The sequence below is a fragment of the Felis catus genome, chromosome C2, assembly GCF_018350175.1.
Source record: "Felis catus isolate Fca126 chromosome C2, F.catus_Fca126_mat1.0, whole genome shotgun sequence".
NCBI lineage: Eukaryota > Metazoa > Chordata > Mammalia > Carnivora > Felidae > Felis > Felis catus.
In genome coordinates this window covers 131,158,378-131,177,860 of record NC_058376.1, presented here as the reverse complement: position 1 = coordinate 131,177,860, position 19,483 = coordinate 131,158,378, and the positions used below count along the sequence as shown (strand labels likewise).

At 40.3% G+C, this 19,483-nt stretch overlaps 1 protein-coding gene and 1 long non-coding RNA gene across 25 annotated transcripts in view; one reads left to right on the top strand and one right to left on the bottom strand.

Annotated features, from left to right (window-relative positions):
• NEK11 (NIMA related kinase 11) overlaps window positions 1-19,483 on the top strand; it is a 281,142-nt gene that overhangs the window by 182,470 nt on the left and 79,189 nt on the right. For 21 of the 24 annotated variants that reach the window (XM_045037604.1, XM_045037603.1, XM_045037600.1 and 18 more), the window contains one exon: window positions 6,566-6,626. The exons of 1 other annotated variant lie outside the window; for it this stretch is intronic. In XM_045037604.1, the coding sequence (XP_044893539.1) occupies window positions 6,566-6,626 (61 nt within the window). Of the gene's footprint in view, window positions 1-6,565; window positions 6,627-10,338; window positions 10,602-16,071; window positions 17,587-19,483 lie in introns of those variants that run through there. 2 more of the 24 variants (XM_045037608.1, XR_006585504.1) reach the window with 2 other exon arrangements.
• LOC123380135 lies at window positions 17,324-18,185 on the bottom strand. The gene is made up of 2 exons (XR_006585507.1): window positions 18,000-18,185; window positions 17,324-17,601 (listed from the first exon to the last, which is right to left on the bottom strand). It is a non-coding gene; the product is annotated as an uncharacterized LOC123380135 (long non-coding RNA).

Sequence of the window (19,483 nt, the reverse complement as noted above, 5' to 3'; positions counted from 1 at the left end):
AGAAAATAGCCCTATGGTAAGACATCTGAGAGGCGAGAAGAAAAGACAGGTTGAAGCACGAGCTGCACAGTCAGATGGCTCAAAAGGAAGCTCTGCGGATAAAATCTTCCAAAAGAATTCAGTGGGGAAGATGCACTCAAAGTTTGCACAGGATTGAGAAGCTCTGAATTTAAGTAAAATGTGCAGTGAGGTAGAAACAAGAATATTCTGTCTGTTGTTCTGGTGTGGCTTTTCTTTCATCAGCATGTTTGGAAAAGGTTTATGGATTGCTTCCCGTGTGCCCAGCTCTGAGCAGGTATGGTTCTGCACTCATGTAGCTCACGATAATGAACAGAACATTAACTTTCTCTTTGGAAAAGTGAGTCAAAACAAACAGAGCACCGTGATAGGGCTGGCTGTGGTGGTGGAAACATAATTCAGATAGGTGCTCAGAGAACCCCTGAGCATGTGACAGAATGTTGTGACCTCAAGGATGAGAAAGGCAGTCCCTTAAATATGTGACACAAGAGCGTTCTCAGCCAATGAGAAGGGCCCCAAGATGCAAACGATCTTGATGCATTTGAAGAAAAGAGAGCAATGTGGTCGGTGCATAGTGAACAGGAGGGAAATAGGAAAGAAGTGAGGTTGGAAAGATCAGGAGGAGCTGGATCACACAGAGCATGGAAAAGCCATGATAGGATTTATCCTATGCACAGAGGGCTAGATTTTATTCTGTGCACAGCAACGCAGTAGTTGCTCTTGTGAGGGAAATGGATCGAAGTGAAACCACAGTGGAAGCAAAGAAGTAAGGAAGTTGTTGCATGGTCCAGGCAAGAGATGATGGTAGCTTGAGCTGGGGTAGCTAGTGTAGTTATTGGATTTTTGTTTACTTTTAATATGTGGCTCTTTCTCCTTTAATAGAAAAAAAAGGGCCTTTGTATTGGTTTCCTGGTTTGGCTTCTGTGACCCTACCAGCCACCTGATTGTGGAGAAGACGTATTGCACGGGAAATAATGGAATTTCCTGCTGAAAGAGGATGGTCTGTTATACTCTGGGACACAAGCTCATCCCTCCTGGCCTCAGTTCATGTGCCCTCTTCCCTTCCATCTGTGGAAATGGGTGATATGTCCTCAAACCATGGGCTAAGTAAGGCTCATCTGTTCTCCCTGATCTTTGTATACATTTGGCATATAACTAGTATTCAGTAAATGTTTTCTGAATGGGATACAGCTGGGTAATGAAGTGACCTTGTGTGTGTGTGTGTGTGTGTGTGTGTGTGTGTGTGTGTTTGTACTAACTAATTGTTCACCACGACTAGCTCTAAGGTGAGGAGATCATCTGGATTATTTAGTCAGACAGAACTTGCTGATATTTAAATGAGAATCTGTGCAGTATGATTTTTACAGCCCTGTAAAGATACCACCTGACTTTTTCCTTTGACATGCTTGCTTTCTGCTGCCTAAACTTTTGCTATTAGAAACTCATTCCTCTGATATGAGGTTATATCCCTTATTGAAACACAAATATCCTGAGATAACACATGAGGCTTATCAATTAACTTGGCTTTAAATGGATATACCATATCTTTTCTTGAGGGAAAGCACATTTTAATGAGAGGAGGATGAAACAAAGTATGAAGTAGCTCATTGTGAAGAAAATGCTCTGCTTGGGATGGATGAGAGTGTGAAGATAAGGGCGAGAGCAGAGAAAAAAGGACCGTTTCTAAATGTTTACAGTCTTCGGCTCAATAATTCTACTAACCTAAAGAAATAATATTAAACATGGGGCCATGATGTATGTCCAAAGATAGTCACTGCAATATTACTTAAAATAAAGAAAAGTGGAAGTAACCTGGAGGTCCAATGAGGGGGGCATGGGTAAATAAATGTGATATGGCACTAGAGTGCAATATTATGCTGCTATTAAAATTATGTTTCTGAAGAATTTTTAATAGCATGGGATGAAAGTCCAGACAAAACTGCACGGGTGTCTGTATATTCTGTGTATACTCTACATCTGCACTATAACTTCAAATATCTGAAAGATCTGTGTAGAAAACACTGATGAGATATGTGTGTATATTTTTGTGCATGTTGCATTCATAGCAATGAGTTCTTTGGTGATACTTATTTTCTTTGGATAATTTCCTAGTATTTTCCAGAATAAAAAACAAGTGTAAATTATTAGAGGACATATTATTTTTAATATCTCTTTATAAACACTGTTTAAAAGGAGAGGTGGCCCCAGATATCATAGCTCTCTCTGGGGCCACTGGCCAGGCATTGCTGGTTCTCACATACATTACAGATCTGACTTAACCTTTTCAAAACAGCTACCTTCCCGCCCCCCCACCCCCACCCCGCCCCAAGATGTAGTTTCTAATTCACTGGCCAAATTACTGCATCTATTTCTGAAAAAAATAAAATAAAATCTGGGTGTTTGACTGAACTTGAATCTGTGGGACAGTTTTTCAGAACTGAATCTTACAAGACGTTTCCTCATGCCTGGAAGGCCTGTTCCTGTTAGGGAGGATTTGGTGGTTATGGGAGAAGGAGACTTGAAGAGCATCTAAATTCATCAGCAAAAGAACCGTTGTGTTATTTTCACAGCATATGAAAGTCGGCTTCCTGGCCTTGGCTGAAATGAGTGAAGGCTGGTGGCACTGTAATTTGGCATCTGTCTTGACGTGGTCGCTCTCTTAGGCCACTTAGCTCTGGCAGAGATCAATTTAAATCATGAAACAGTGAGGAAATGCACAAGTTTCAGTCAACAGCAAGGAATTGTTTTTGAGTCTTTGTCATGAATTTACACCCTGGTTCCTTTAGTAATATTGTGAAGCTCCCCTTGGGTTTGGAGCCCTGCCTTCGACTATATTCGTATCATAGTGACTAAGAAGAATTCAGGCCCTGGAGACACACCACCCTTTCTACCTCTTATTAGTTGCATGAACCTAGTCACATTATGGAATCTGTATGTGTCTCAGTTTTCTCAGCTATTAAATGGGGAGAGCAATAGCTCCACTTAGCTGAGTTTAAATAAATTAATACATGTAAGTTGGTGCAACATTGGCACATATTAAGACCTTAGTAAAAGTTAGTATTCATTCGTTCATTCATTCAATTGAATTAGAATTATTTCTGCCCTCCCCACACCCTTGTACAGGATTCCCTATCCTCTGTGTTAGGAAGATATAACTGAAATGTCCCAACCATCTGGATGCTTCCTACAACCTGACTCCGGTTCTTGCTGTTTCTGTTGCTTGCACTCAACTCAAATACTTATTGTGAATCTCCATGTTCTGTGGCAGGCACAGTGATTGGGACTTTTTAATCTTTTACGTCTCTGTCCCTTTCCCGTCCCATCCCATTCTGCCCAACTCTCTTCTTCCACCCATTGACTATTTCCAACAAGCCATATCCTGTTCTAAAGGCTTTTTATTATTTCATTCGCTTTTCATTAGAGTCCTGTGTGAGATACAGGACATTATTCTCCTCGCTTTACAAATGAAGGAAAATGAGGTTTGGAGAGGTTAACCTACTTGACTAAGGCCATAGAATTAAGAAGTAGTATGCTTTTTCCTCTACTTTCCCAGTAAGGATGAATTTTGAGTGGGAAGAGCCCTGCTGTCCACCTAGAGGTAGACTATGATCTAAAGAGTAGATGCCAGTCTTCTGTTTTACTTACTTGCAAATCACGGAAGCTGGAAGAGACCTGGGCAGGTGAGCATTTAGCATGGGTCATGTTCCCAGGACTGTGCGGGGTGCTGGATAAATAAAAATGTAAAGTACATGATCTGCCATCTCAGTTTATCTAGTATCTCAGTTATCTTTTTACTGTGTAACAAAATGCTCCAAAAATTAATGGCTTAAAACAGTGATTTATTGGGGCGCCTGGGTGGCTCAGTCGGCTGAGCGTCCAACTTCAGCTCAGGTCATGAGCTCACAGCTCGTGAGTTCGAGCCCCGCGTCGGGCTCTGTGCTGACAGCTCAGAGCCTGGAGCCTGCTTCTGCTTCTGTGTCTCCCTCTCTCTCTCTGCCCCTAACCCATCTGCATTCTGTCTCTCTCTCAAAAATAAATAAACATTAAAAAAAAAAAAACACAGTGATTTATTGTCTCATGATTCTGTGGGTTGCCTAGACTCACTAGAAAGTTCTTCTTTTCCACGTGATATTGTTTGAAGTCACTCATGTGGCTGCATTTGGCCAGAAGCTTGGCCTGGGGACCAAGTTGGCCTCGCATATATAGATGCAGAAACTAAGACCTGAGAAGTCAAACTACTTGGCCTAGGCCAGCACACTTAGTAGAGCAGCAAGGCTTAGAACCCGGGCTTGCTGGGGTGGTGTCATCACCTGTGTGTGCCAATGGGTGCTCTGCTTTTCCTCCGACAGAGCATGTCTCTGCCAGTTTCCTCTTTGCCTCAAGGCTGTCCCTGTTAAGTTTGGAGACCACAAGGGTACAGAAGAAGGAAGGGATCTGTTTTTTCTTCTTCTGGATTTCCTGCCTCCCTATTCCTGGGCTGGACACCGAGGTCTTCAGTTAGTGCTTTGGCCTCATTGACCAGGATTGACCAGACATATCTTCTTCATCATTGCCAGCACATGAAATGATCCTGGGTTTCACCACATTCATAAAAAGTGGTCCAAATCCCACCAGTTGTTATATTATGAAATAACACACGTATGTAATATTTTAGAGTAGTCTATTATACCATAGTACATTTTTCTAAAATTCACAATTACTCCAATATGAAATGTGTTGCTTGTTTTGAAATGGAGCAGATGAGCCATAAATTATTAACTTCCCTCAGTATAGTCACAAATCTGAAAATAATTAAGTGATTCCTTTTCCCCAGATCATTATGACACTGTTGTGGATATTTCTAGCCACTTGGGTAGAGGGCAGATATTTATTTTGTATTAGAGACAATATTTGTTGCCAAATACAGTTCTGGGATCCCTGTAGCCCTCAGGGGGGTATCTGACTCTCACTGAGAGTTAAGGCAAATAAGAAATACAATTCTTAGATTTATGACCCTATGAAGACCATACATTTCCAAAGAGCTGGTAGAGGCACTCCCTAGGAAAAAAAAATATTCACTTCATTTTTGATGTATTGAATAGATGATATAGATTGAATAAAACCATTTCCCCATTCTAAGTAGCATTTACTATTTTGTTGATTAAATAAGTAATATTTGTTTATTGTAGAAAATTTAGAAAATACTTAAGCACACCAAGAAGAAAATAAAGATCATTCATAATCTTTCCTTATAGTCAAAACCACTGTTAACATTTTCAGTGTATGTTCTTCCCATCAGAGAGATAGAGGAATAGATCTATAGATTGATATGAAGAGACTGAGATACAGATATGCATATACATACAGGTGTTTTTCTTGTAAAAAATTGGATCATTCTACATCAAGATAAAAAGGTTTTGCACAGTGGAAGAAACCATCAACAAAATAAAAAGGCAACCTATTGAATGGGAGAAGATATTTGCAAATGGTGTATCTGATGAGGGGTTAATATCCAAAGTATGTAAAGAAATTATACAACTCAACACTAAAACAACAAACAATCCAATTTAAAAATGGGCAGAGGACCTGAATAGACAGTTTTACAAGAGACATACAAATGGCCAACATGTAAGGATGCTCAACATCACTACTCATCAGAAAAATGCAAATGAAAATCGCAATGAGATACCATTTTATACCTGTCAGAATAAAAATAAAAAATACAAGAAATAACAAGTGTTGTGAGAATGGGGAAAAAAAGGAACCCTCATGCACTGTTGGTGGGAATGCAAACTGGTACAGCCACTGTGGAAAACAGTATGGATATTACTCAAGAAATTAAAAATACAATTACCAGAAGATTCAGTAATTCCACTACTGACTGTTTACCCAAAGAAAATGAAAACACTAATTTGAAAAGATATATGCACCCCTATGTATATTACAGCATTATTTACAATAGCCAAGTTAGGGAAGCAACCTAAGTGTCCATCAATAGATGAATGGATAAAGAAGATGTGGTATGTCTATACAATAAAATATTTGCCATAAAAAATGAAATCTTGCCACTTGCAACAACATGGATGGGCCTGGAGTGAGAAAAAGACCAATACTATATGATTTCACTTATATATGGAAATTAAGAAACAAATGAACAACAAAGAGAAAAGGGACAAAAAAAAAACCTGCTCTTAAATACTGAGAAAAAACTGTGGCTGCCACAGGGGAGGTGCCGGGGCAGGGGGGTGGGCAATGAGTGAAACAGATAAAGGAGATCGAGAGTACACTTACCTTGATGAGCACTGAGTAATATATGGAAATGTTGAATCAATGTATTGTACACCTTAAACTAATATATATTAGTTATGTATATTAACCAATATACTGTACATTAATTATACTTCAATGAAAAAATTTTAATGGGATCATATCGTCAAATAATTTTGCAACCAGTTTTGTGTGTGCGTGTATGTGTGTTCTGTTTTGCCTAAATGTAGCAAGAACATTTTTCTATGTCAGTAAATATTCTTCTGTCATACATGGAAGTAAATCTGTCTTGTTTTGACAGGACAGTGATATTGAAGCACTGGTCAGGTGTTTGGAAAATGTCCTCGGTTGCACCTCTCCAGGTAAGTTGCTTCAGATTCCAAAATGTAGTGATATGTGCTGATTCTAATGGAATATCCAAGGAGTAGAAAAGCTTGGGAGGAATCTTACAGATATTTCAGTCCAGTGTCTTCATTTTATACAGGAGGAAACTGAGGCCAAGAGAAGTTGAAAGTCTGGCACAGGGCCAGGCAACTCAAAATTTCTTAGTGTAAGTGATCCCCAGTCTCCAAGGGTGAAATAAGTAGTTGAAATTCAGTGATCCATTGTGATCCAACAGTGGCAGTGCATAACAGGCTTTCCAGGTTCCCTGGAAGAGGAATCTCCGTACCTGTAACTCTTCCTGTAGAAACAGGTCACACTTAGGCATGCAGCCAAGTGACCATCACTCTGAAGGTCAGTCAGTTATTGGAAGTGATTTGGTCTGAAAAACAAAGCTGAAATTTCTTTAGCATTGTCTGTATGATAAATGGGATTGCTGAGCTTCAAGGATAAAACCCTATTTCTTAGTTTTTCTTCTTTTTCTTGAATCTAAAAAGCCCAGTTTTGGTAACTTCTAGCACTAGATGATAAATTGTCACACCTAATATTGGTAGACTAGCAGAGGCTATACCTATAGGCCCTGGTGAAAAGGGCTGAGATTTTTTTCTTTGAAATTTGATTGTGAGTTTTTATTTTAAAGTTTTAAATTTCATGACCAAAAGTGATCTCTTAAAAGGGAGTGGCAGGAATAAAGATCATGTGTCCAGGAGGCTACGTTGGTTAAGCATCCAACGTTGGCTCAGGTCATGATCTCACAGTTTGTGAGTTCAAGCCCAGCATCGGGAGAGTTTGAGCTCTGCTTCAGGTGAGCTCCTGCCCCGCTTGGGGCTCCGCGCTGACAGTATGGAGCCTGCATGGGATATTTCTCTCTCTCTCTCTCTCTCTCTCTCTCTCTCTCTCTCTCTCTCTGCCCCTCACTCATTCATACCCCCTCTCACTCCCTCTCTCAAAAATAAAGTGTTCAGGTGTGCAGGCATTCACCACTATTTTATTAGAAGCTTTATGCACAGTTTATAGCCTTTTGTAGCTTATTCCACTTCTCTGTGTGAAGTTTCAGTCATAACATAGCTCCTGGATTTTTTTCTCCTGATCATCATGGTATGATTTGTTCAATTGCACATCGGTAACACTTACTAGGTACATTTAGCTCCCAAGTGTGGATTTGAAGACCAGGAAGTCTTTCTTTTGGCTAAGTCACTTTTCTTCTCTGGATCTCAGATTCGATCAGAAAGTTTCAAACTGGGTTCCTTGGGGAAGAGTGGGCAAGGCTCTGAGCAGCTAAACAGAACCCATGTCTGCACTGCTCATCTGTGTTTTTCCAGAGTCTGACACAGCGTCTGGTGCAGAGGAGGCCCTTAACAGATATTTTTAAATATTTTGAAGAGAAATGAGATGCATACCCTGCTCCTTTACCAGCTTCAACCAAAATAGTTTCACTCTTATCTGTTTTATATATTAGGTTTACACATAAGGCTGTGTCTTGAAAAAGCTAGATTCCACTACAAAAAAAGAAATTAACACTGGATTGGATAGATGATATCTAAATTCCCTTTTAGACTGTATGATTTTATAAAAATGAGCATTAGGAACATGGAACAAAAACATGCATTTATAGAGAACACACTGAGGGTAGATAGAGGGAGGTAGGCAGGGGATGGCCTAGATGGGTGATGGGTACTAAGGAGGGCACTTGTGATGAGCACTAGGTGTTGTATGTAAGTGATGAACCACTAAATTCTGTTCTTGAAACAAGTATTACACTATATGTTAACTAATTGGAGTTTAAATAAAACTTGAAAAAAATTGCATTTATCTCTGCCTAGAGCTCCCTTCAAGTGACAAAAAGGGAATAAAGCTGGTATAAACTTATTGGACAAAGGGAACAGTAAAGATGGGAGCAGGTGGGAGATGTTAGCTCATTTGAGAAGAGAGGAAACAGATGGATATGTGGTAAGCAACTTAGAAGACACAAGGTGAAAGCTAAATGCCTAAGAGTATGCAGGAAAGGAGAGCAGATAAAGGCTATCAGACTTTGATAGATGATGAGGAAGCATGCTTTTGAAATACTTGTCTGGGGAGGTGCTCACAGCAGGGCCCTCACTGCAGATGAGAATATTATTACTTTCCGAACTCTGGGCTTCCATTATTACATAGAAGCCTTGAAGAAATATCCTTGTGCGGTTTTACAGGAGATGAGCCTGTTCAGGTAGCCAGTACCTGTTTTGCTCTAACTACATTTTTGGGGAGATTCACAGCTACGATAATCACTGTAGTGTACATATATGTCAGAATGTTAACAGGATACAAGGGACAATTTAAACTAAGATATGTCGGAGTATAAGCCTTGTCACTCAGAAATGAAACACACCTCTGTGAATTGAGCTAGGCTTTGCTCACATTCAGCATCAGCCTATGCTTTTGGGAAATGTCCAGTTGCCTGTTGAGCATGTTAAGATGTTTTCAAGAGTTTCTCCCAACCCTCAACAAGAGAAGAGAAACAACAGGTGCAAATGTCCTTTCTGGTTATTTGGACCATGCAAATTTTAACTTTGCGGCCCTGAAAATGTTGTATGCAGTGGTTTACCCCAACCCAACCCCAGATTTAGTTTTATTTCTATATAAAACAGGGGCAGTGGTATTTTCCCTGCCTGTATCAATGGGGGGAAGTAGAGAGAGTGAATGAGCTAGCATTTGTGTAGCTTCAAGAGATCCTGAATTTTAAGGTGCCCTTTTGAATTCCAAGTTCAGTATATTAGTATCCTCTATACATGAGGTCATTTTAAAGCCCTTTTATCAGTGGTTCTCACACTTGGGCATGCATCAGAATCACTTAGAGGGCTTGTGAAAATGCAGGTCTGGTACATGGCTAACAATTTGTATTTCTGACAAGTTCCCAAGTGATGCTGATGGTCCAGATCCAGACCACATTCTAAGAACCATAGCTTTAAAGCCATTAAGCCCTGAAATTCTTACCATGCACACCCACCCTGATTTATAGCCCAAATAAAATATTACTAAAGTATAAAATAAAATTTTACTTCTTAAAATTATAGAGAACTTGCCTATAAGGTAAACTGAAAATAGCTTCTTCCTACACTTTTTTCTTCTTTATGTGATACTGTCTGTGTGCTGAGCTATTTGGCACTGTATGTAAGAGTCATTGAGCATCCTTGGAAGCATTATTGTATTTTTGCCTCATCCTCAGCATCTGCGTCACACATTTAGGGAGATCTGGTGGGTTCAAGGCACTGTGTGAGGAGTCAGATTTTTAGACCTATTTGGGACATAGTCCCAGCTACCAGGTGGAGTCCTGGACAAACCAGGGCAGAGCTTTATAATGATACCAGAGAGCACCCACTAGGTGCTTCTTTCACACATAGAGGACCTGTTGTCCCAAATGGAGGCACCTCATTTCTGAAGCCCTAAATCCCCCCTGAAATTTCCCATGGTATACAAGACACGGCTAGTCATGAACAGGATGTTGAGAGATCCCATGTGAAATTAGGACAGAGAGGAAGAAAAGAAATTAAAAAGAGAGCAGGAAAAGCCAGAAATGAGGACATGGGGGAAACAGCCAAGAATGTAGTCATTCTTGGCCATTTCACCAAGGGCAGATACTTTTAAAATATGGAATTTCCATGCTTTAAATGTGTATCCTATCTCCCCACCTTCTGTTCCTTTCTTTCCTCAAAGTGTTTATAAAGCACATACATAAGCCAAATATCATAGAGGATGAAGAAAACAAGGTCCCTGTCTTAATGAACTCTGAGTGTAGCCAGGGAGGCTGATAATGACAAGGCGCCTGTGATGAGGACAACACAGAATGAACAAGGCAAGTGGAAGACAGGGGTCCACTAGTGGGGTGCAGCTTGGAAGACTTTACAGAGGAGGGTAAGGTTTCTAATTTCTGTGTCTGTGTCAATAAAGGCAGTACAAGTTTTTTTTTTTAATTTAAATCCAAATTAATGCAATAATGATTTCAGGAGTAGATTTCTTAATTCCTCTCACCCATTTAGCCCATCCCCCCTTCCACAACCCCTCCAGCAACCCTCTTGTTTGTTCTCCATATTTAAGAGTCTCTTCTGTTTTGTCCCCCTTGCTGTTTTTATATTATTTTTGTTTCCCTTCCCTTATGTTCATCTGTTTTGTATCTTAAAGTCCTCATATGAGTAGTCATATGATTTTTGTCTCTCTCTAACTGACTAATTTCACTTAGCATAATACCCTCCAGTTCCATCCATGTAGTTGCAAATGGCAAGATTTCATTCATTTTGATTGCTGAGTAATACTCCATTGTATATATATACCACATCATTTTAATCCATTCATCCCTGGATGGACATTTGGGCTCTTTCCATACTTTGGCTATTCTTGATAGTGCTGCTAAACATTGGGGTGCATGTGTCCCTTTGAAACAGCATGTCTGTATCCCTTGGATAAATACTTAGTAGTGCAATTGATGAGTCGTAAGGTAGTTCTATTTTAAATTTTTTGAGGAACCTCCGTACTATTTTCCAGAGTGGCTGCACCAGCTTGCATACCCAGCGGCAGTGCAAAAGAGATCCTCTTTCTCCACATCCTCGCGAATATCTGTTGTTGCCTGAGTTGTTAATGTTAGCCATTCTGACAGGTGTGAGGTGGTATCTCATTGTTGTTTTGATTTATATTTCCCTGATGATGAGTGATGTTGAACATTTTCTCATGTATTGGTTAGCCATCTGGATGTCTTCTTTGGAGAAGTGGCTATTCATGTCTTTTGCCCATTTCTTCACTGGATTCTTTGTTTTTTGGGTGTTGAGTTTGATAAGTTCTTTATCGATTTTGGATACTAACCCTTTATCTGATATGTCGTTTGCAAATATCTTCTCCCATTCTGTCGGTTGCCTTTTAGTTTTGCTGATTGTTTTTCCTTCGCTGTGCAGAAGCTTTTTATTTTGATGAGGTTCCAGTAGTTCATTTTTGCTTTTGTTTCCCTTGCCTCTGGAGACTTGAGTAAGAAGTTGCTGCAGCCAAGATCAAAGAGGTTTTTGCCTGCTTTCTCCTGGAGGATTTTGATGGCTTCCTGTCTTACATTTAGGCTTTCATCCATTTTGAGTTTATTTTTGTGTATGGTGTAAGAAAGTGGTCCAGGTTCATTCTTCTGCATGTCGCTGTCCAGTTTTCCCAGCACCACTTGCTGAAGAGACTGTCTTTATTCCATTGGATATTCTCTCCTGCTTTGTCAAAGATTAGTTGGCCATATGTTTGTGGGTCCATTTCTGGCTTCTCTATTCCATTTCATTGATCTGAGTGTCTGTTTTTGTGCCAAAGGCAGTACAAGATTTTTAAAAAATTGTTTTATCTTTATTTATTTTTGAGAGAGAAAGACTGAGCACAAGCAGGGGAGGAACAGACACACACACACACACACACACACACACACACACACACACAATCTGAAGCAGGCTCCAGGCTCTGAGTTGTCAGCACAGAGCCCAGTGCAGGGCTCGAACCCATTATCCATGAGTTCATGACCTGAGCTGAAGTCAGATGCTCAACCGACTGAGCCACTCAAGCGCCCCTCCCAAGATTTTATTTACTGTTGTATTCTCAAAGTCTAACATATAGCCTGGCACATAGTATTTTTTCAATAATATTTTGATGAATTAATAGAAAGATGAGTAGAGTTGCCACGTGCTTGGAGGGGGAAATATTCTCTGGAAAGGATCAAGCAGCATGAAAGCTCAGAAGTATGAACAACTGGGTATATTCATGGAATTATTAATAAGTTTGGTATTACTGGAATATAAGATGTGAGGAAGGGATCAACAAACCTGGCTGTGTAGGGCCAAACCCATGGATAATTTGCATGCTAGGTTAAGGAGCTTGAATTTTATCCTGTGGGTTAGGGCACCAGTGGTTTTTAAACATGGTCAGAGAAGATTACCTTTAACAAACAATAAGGAGGTTGTTTTGAAAGGAGTGACTTGAGATGATCAACAGGTTATGGGCTCTCATTACACAGACAATAGCTGGTGTTACTATAGTAACTGTTGAGGCCCATCTCTACTGAGTGAGAATAGAAAATGACTTCTGACTTCCTCTTCATCGAACTTAGAAAGGAAAATTATGTCTCCATATTTCTTAGTAACCAGATTATGAATCAAGGCAGCATATGAAATTTAATGTTTTTAAATGTTTGTGAAATTGGCTGTGCTTCTAGAGAAAGAAGTCATCAGCAGAATGATATAAGTCGTTGGTAAACTATATTTATAAAAAGGCTTATTTTGTAGATCCAAACTGGATGTTGTCACGGAAGTAATTAGAATATGACAGATGCGTCATGACTTTTCTGCCCATTAAGAACCAACTCTTTAGTGTGTTCAGATATCAGTTTGGCTTTTTGAAAATTGTTACCTCTCAATTCTTCCATTGAACCTTGGTAATAACTACTTAATCTCTACTAAACAATGTGACTGATATAGACCAGAGAAGGCATCAGGGCTTCTGAATCTTTTAGAAACTTCGTTGCTTAAGCTCTTCAAACTCTAAGCTGTTAACTGTAGAGTTGACTGATAGCCATTTAACCTTGGACTGTTGTGTTTTTCACCTTGAAATAAATGAATTTCTCATACTAATTAGAATGATTTCAACATAGTGTTTTATCCTTCATTAATGGCACACTGGAACCGCTACATTTGAGGAGGGGAAGGTTATTTTGGATCATAAACTACTTGAATCATTTTGATGTGGGTGCACAAGGCACAATATCAGTTTGCCAGTATCCCTTCTGTTTATATATTAAAGAAATTTAATACTTCCTATGAGTCCTTTAATCCTTGAAAGGATGTAACAGATTTAGAATTAGTGGCAATTTATAGAGAACCTACTATGTGTCTGCTACCATGAATATACCCATGCCACTTTCATTTGGCAGATGTGTGGTGATACAGACAGGGAAAGGGAAAAGGCTTTGTAATATAAATAAATCCCTGAAACTATAGTATAATTCATTCTTAATAGTATACTCTTAGCAAAGAACATCCTGTCTATTACTACTATCTAGAAAAAAAGTTCCAGTGATCAAATTTATCTAAGAGAGAAACTCAGTAATCATGCCCTCATTTATTACTCACACATTATGATTTCACCAAGTTAATATATGTTGGTTTGTAAGCTCCTTGGGAGCTTCCTATGTATAATCTGAAACTGGCCCCACACCGAGGCAGGGGAGGAGAGACTGAAGAAAGAGTGGCCAGTCCAGATTGGTAGGTGGCAGGTTTAATAAACAAGAGAACTTATATACAAGGCTTGTCTTGAGTGGCTGCAAGACAATTAGATTTCCACAGCCATCCGCCAAATCTTAAAAATTTATTAGAGGTCTTAACTGGGTTTAGTCATGTGTACTAACCATCCAGATGGTCTCAATACCACATCATTGTCTCAAGACTGTGTCTTTGGAGGAGGCTCTGGGAGCAGGGAAGGTAAATGGAATGAACATTCCAATGACAGAGGAAGGGATGAGGAGCCTCTGATTGCCAAGATCTAGCTCACTGATCAGCCAGCAGTCAGGTCTTCTCGATGACCTCCACCAACGGAGTACTTTGTAGAGGAATGATATTAGGTCACAATGATGTCTTAGGCCTGCATCCTGCCACTAAAGGTTTATCATTTCAGAGGAGAACTAAGGCGGGCATAAATAACTATACAAGAGTAAGGATTCAGAAAATGGGGAGATTGCTTTTATTTGGGGGAATAGAAGTCATCAAGGAAGCTTCCAGGAGAAGGTACTGAGATCATTCCTGACATAGGCATAGATTTGGCCATGAGAAGATGAAGGCCCTGCAGGAGCAAGGGACAGGGTAAGAAGGAACAGAGAGGCAGAAACAGGCAGGAGCAGATGGACTTTGCTCAGGAAAGTGGTTCCATTTGGTGTTATTTGCCTGAGTTATCACCCTTGTTAATACAACATGAACTATTGATACACCTAATTTTTATTATTTTTCTTAAACAAATAAGGTCTTCTTTTTCTTTGTAAAAAGTGTTTACTAGGACATTTAATATCTAATACCCTTTTATGTAGAGGAAAATATTCCTACTACTTGCTCCTGATTCAATGTTCAATATATTAAGCTAAATAATTACAAAGATATTACTACTCCCCTTCTATCTTGTTTTGATAGACTCTAGCTCTCCTGTTTGTTAAAGAGAGTCATATATATGGACTCCTAAATTTTCTTCTAGGATTCTTATTGTCTTATTTTTCATAATTTTTATAGCAGTAGAATTATTCCTTTCCACTTAATTTAAATTCTCCTTTTGTCATATTGAAACTCCTGGATATTGTCCATTTCTGATTATTTTGGTCTACTGTTCTATCTTCTTCATCTTCTGTCAGTACCGGAGTATTCTAGTCACACTGCCTTTATGGAATGTTTTAATGTCTGATAGTACAATTACCTTCCAATTTTCTTAATTTTTCAAAGTGCTCTTATCTCCTGACATTTATTTTCCCACATGATTTTTAAGAACATTTATCCATCTCCAAAGGACACCTTTTTGTTTTCTATTAATAAGTTCTACAAAGTTAGTAGCATAGCCTTTCTTTTTTTTTTACATTTTTTATATTAAATATAATTTATTGTCAAATTGGTTTCCATACAACACCCAGTGCTCATCCCAACAGGTGCCCTCCTCAATACCCATCACTCACCCTTCACTCCCTCCCACCCCCCATAAGCCCTCAGTTTGTTCTCAGTATTTAAGAGTGTCTTATGGTTTGCCTCCCTCCCTCTCTGTAACTTTTTTCCCCTTCCTCTCTGTAACTTTTTCCCCCTTCCTCTCCCCCATGGTCTTCTGTTAAGTTTCTCAGGATCCACATAAGAGTGAAAACATACGGTATCTGTCTTTCTCTGTATGGTTTATTTCACTTAGCATCACACTCTCCAGTTCCATCCATGTTGCTACAAAGGGATATATTTCATTCTTTCTCATTGCCACATTGTGTATATAAACCACAATTTCTTTATCCATTCATCAGTTGATGGACATTTAGGCTCTTTCCATAATTTGGCTATTGTTGAGAGTGCTGCTATGAACATTGGGGTACAAGTGCCCCTATGCATCAGCACTCCTGTATCCCTTGGGTAAATTCCTAGCAGTGCTATTGCTGGGTCATAGGGTAGATCTATTTTTAATTCTTTGAGGAACCTTCACACTGTTTTCCAGAGCGGAGTAGCATAGCATTTCTAAAGCAACCAAGCTGCAGTACAACAGGGATTTCAAAACTGGTGTTAAGGTCAATGCAGAAGCAGTCTTCATATATTTGTTTCTTTTCCTGATACTTCATAAAAGTCGGTGCCTATATTGCTTATCTGTGGCTGCATAAAAAATTACCCAAAAACTTTTTGGCTAAAAACAACAATAATTATTTTCTATTTTTCATAGTTTCTTTGGGTCATGAATTTAGAAGTGGCTTGGCTGGGTGGTTGTGGCTCATGTGGCACTCATGAGGCTATAGTCAGACCCAGGACCACAATCATCTGAAGGCTGGACTGACTCTGGAGGATGCATTTCCTTTTCACAAGGTGACTTGAGAATCCTCAAGGCCACTAATGCTGGACATTGCGCATCATTGCTAGACTGGCTACCATTGCCACCTCGGGAACCTGGCTGTGGCCGCCACTCCTGCCCTACTCCTGTCTGGATGGATTCCATGTGATCTCTGTCCCTTGACATTACTAACTTCTGATGGACACTCTGCAGAAGATGCCTGTCATTGGCAGAGGCTGGTCATGCGCCTACACAATGTGCCTACAATAAGGGAGGCTGGGAGAATAAGCGTCCAGTATTTTTAGCTTCTTTAGTGGGAGCCAGACTCTGTCTCACAAAGTGGAAGATTCTTCGAACAAGGGAAGAAGAATGTGAGGCCAAAGATAATAATGCATATCTACTGTAGTAGTGAACTTTCTTGTTCTAGGAGATGTGGAAGGAGAGATGGCCCTTGCAGTGTTTTGTGGAAACATCTCTTTTGGCTTTCACAGAAGGAATAGATGATTCAAGAGAATTCTTTTTCGATTTATCTTCTGCGCTGCTGTCTGTAGAGGGAGCCATCTGCTTCAGACAGCAGTCGTCAGGATTGACATTCTAATAAAAGGTGCGAACTTATCCTGGACGGAGGACCAGGGCCAAGCCAGTGGGGTTAAACTCTGCAGAGTGAATGCCTGCGTGCAGAACCAAGACATATGATCCTGGATCTGCTTCGCTGAGTGCTCAGCTGAGACCCCAGTTCCACTCTATTCAGCTGAAAAGAGGTAGTCAGGACACAGACCCTCCATCATCCATCCCAGCCCCAGAAGGGGCTCAGTAATGCTCTTAGGTATGTCTGACTGCACGTGACACAGATGGCCATCCATGTGCCTTCCTAGGTGAGGTGGCTGCTCCTGGACCCCAGTAAATGAGCTAATTAACTTGGCCATTTGAACTTTAGAGACTACTTGTTCTGGAAAGGACAATATTGAGCTGTTCTTTCTGGCAGTAATTATGTACCAGACCAATTGCTTTTTGAGGCCACTTCTAGTTGGGTCAGTAAAGCTGTGTCACTGGAAGAGAGGGAATTAGTCCACCTATTTGCAGGGGCAGAGCATTTCTTTTCTGGTTCATTTAGAACTATAAGGTTATTAACACAAAAAGTTAGAAATATGGGTAAGACTGCATTTAACTACAAATCACTTGGTGATGAAGTGTCTATTGAGCTTTCCTGGCACAGAACCGTGGTAGAGTGCAAACAGGAATATGATTCACAGTTCATATTTTCAAGGAATTAGTGGTGTGAACATCTCTAGACCAAATGGCTAGAATTCCAGGCAGGAAGTAGTAAACAGCAGTCAAGATGAGTGGGAAGATCAGAATCACCAGCTCACTGCGCCCTACCCCTGGAGATGCTGCTTCAGTTGGTTTAAGGTAGGTCTTGAGAATCTGCATTTAAAAAAAAATCTTTTTAATGTTTATTTATTTCTGAGACAGAGAGAGACAGAGCATGAGTGGGGGAGGGGCAGAGAGAGAGGGAGACACAGAATCCGAAGCAGGCTCCAGGCTCTGAGCTGTCAGCACAGAGCCCGACGCGGGGCTCGAATCCACAAGCCAAACCATGAGATCATGACCTGAGCCGAAGTCGGTCGCTCAACCGACTGAGCCACCCAGGCGCCCCTGGAGAATCTGTATTTTTTAAAGGTAGGCTTCATGCCCAGCATGGGCCCAATATGGGGCCTGAACTCATGACCCTGAGATCGAGACCCAAGCTGAGATCAGGAGTCGGGCACCTAACCAGCTGAGCCACCCAGGTGCCCCAAGAATCTGCATTTTTAGCAAGTTACCAAGCAGTGTTGATGATGCTGGTCCAGGGACTGTACTTTGAGATCCACTGGGCTAGAAGCACTCTCTTCCAGCTGTGGATTTATAAACAAAATGCTTATTTTTGACAAATTTTGATAAATTGAATCAAGTTTTTAATAAAAATGCCTCACATTCAATTTTTTTAATATTTATTTTTGAGAGAGAGAGAGAATGTGTGTGTGTGAGAGTGGGGGAGGGACAGCAGTGGTAGGGGGAAAGGGGATCCAAAGCAGACTCCATGCTGACAGCAGAGAGCCCAATGTGGGGCTTAAACCCACTAACCCCGAGATCATGACCTGAGCCGAAGTTGGACACTCAACCAACTGAGCCACCCAGGTACCCCACATTCAATTTTTAATATATTTATGATCCCACTGACGAGAGTGGTATAAATAAATGTACAAGGGTTTTCATGGCAGTGTTTCTTACAGTAGTGAAATTAATTTAATTAATTAATGAATTCCAATTAAATTGGAATCAAAATAAATGCCTAGCAGTGGGAACTAGTACATCTTCTAGAAAAAAGTTCTTCACAGTTTATTAAAAGCGATGATGTAGTTACGTATTCACTTGCATGAAAGGTGTTAAAAAGTATACAAAACTGTAGTTCACCATACACGCACTCACACACACGCACACACACGTGTGTGTGTGTGCGTGTGTGTGTGTGTGTGTCTGTGCATTTGGAAACACCAAAGTGTTAGTAATGGTTCTGTTAAGCAGCTTTTCCCTTCCGTGTTCTCTAACTTGTCTGCGGTGAGCATGGATGACTTATGTGATCGGTTTCTACTAAAAGAGGCACTGACACATTCACCTTAAGTACTTTAGTCAGTCTTGCCATCACAAGAAAAGCAGGTTTTGTTTCTAAAGCCAGGATTTTCTGCGTTGGCCCCTTAGAATAATTAAACTCCATAAATACTGGCTTCTGGCTCCACAGAGTAAGCGCAGCTGAAGAAGTTAGAGTCTGGGTTCCACAAACTTCTTAACCTATATCCACATTTAATTGTTTATTTAAAAACCAGACACCCTTCCCCCCCTCCCACCGCCCCAACTTTTGTGTTATACTAATAGGTGCTATTCTTAGAGGCCTCTTCTGATACATTTGAAAGGTTGAAAGGAAACAAGCATTTGCAAACCTCAAACGCCTGTTGTTTGTAGTCTTCCATACAGTTCAGCTGAATATTTGTTGTGTGAAATAACCATGTAGTAAAAATAGAAAGTTTATTTCCTATCTTCTTGTATTTATTATCTCCCCTATGGCTAGCAAGTTTTCTTTCTCAAGCTGACCCACCTTTTCTGACTAATTTAATTTTGGTGGAGAGAGTGGGGTGCTATTTACTTATTGGGAAGTTGCCCTGTGCAAAGCACTATGGTGGGGGCCATGGGGAAGAGGGAGGTGGTGTAAATCCACCTTGGGCCTTTACCAACAACAGAGCACCTTTCTATGTAATCGCTGCATTGGAGC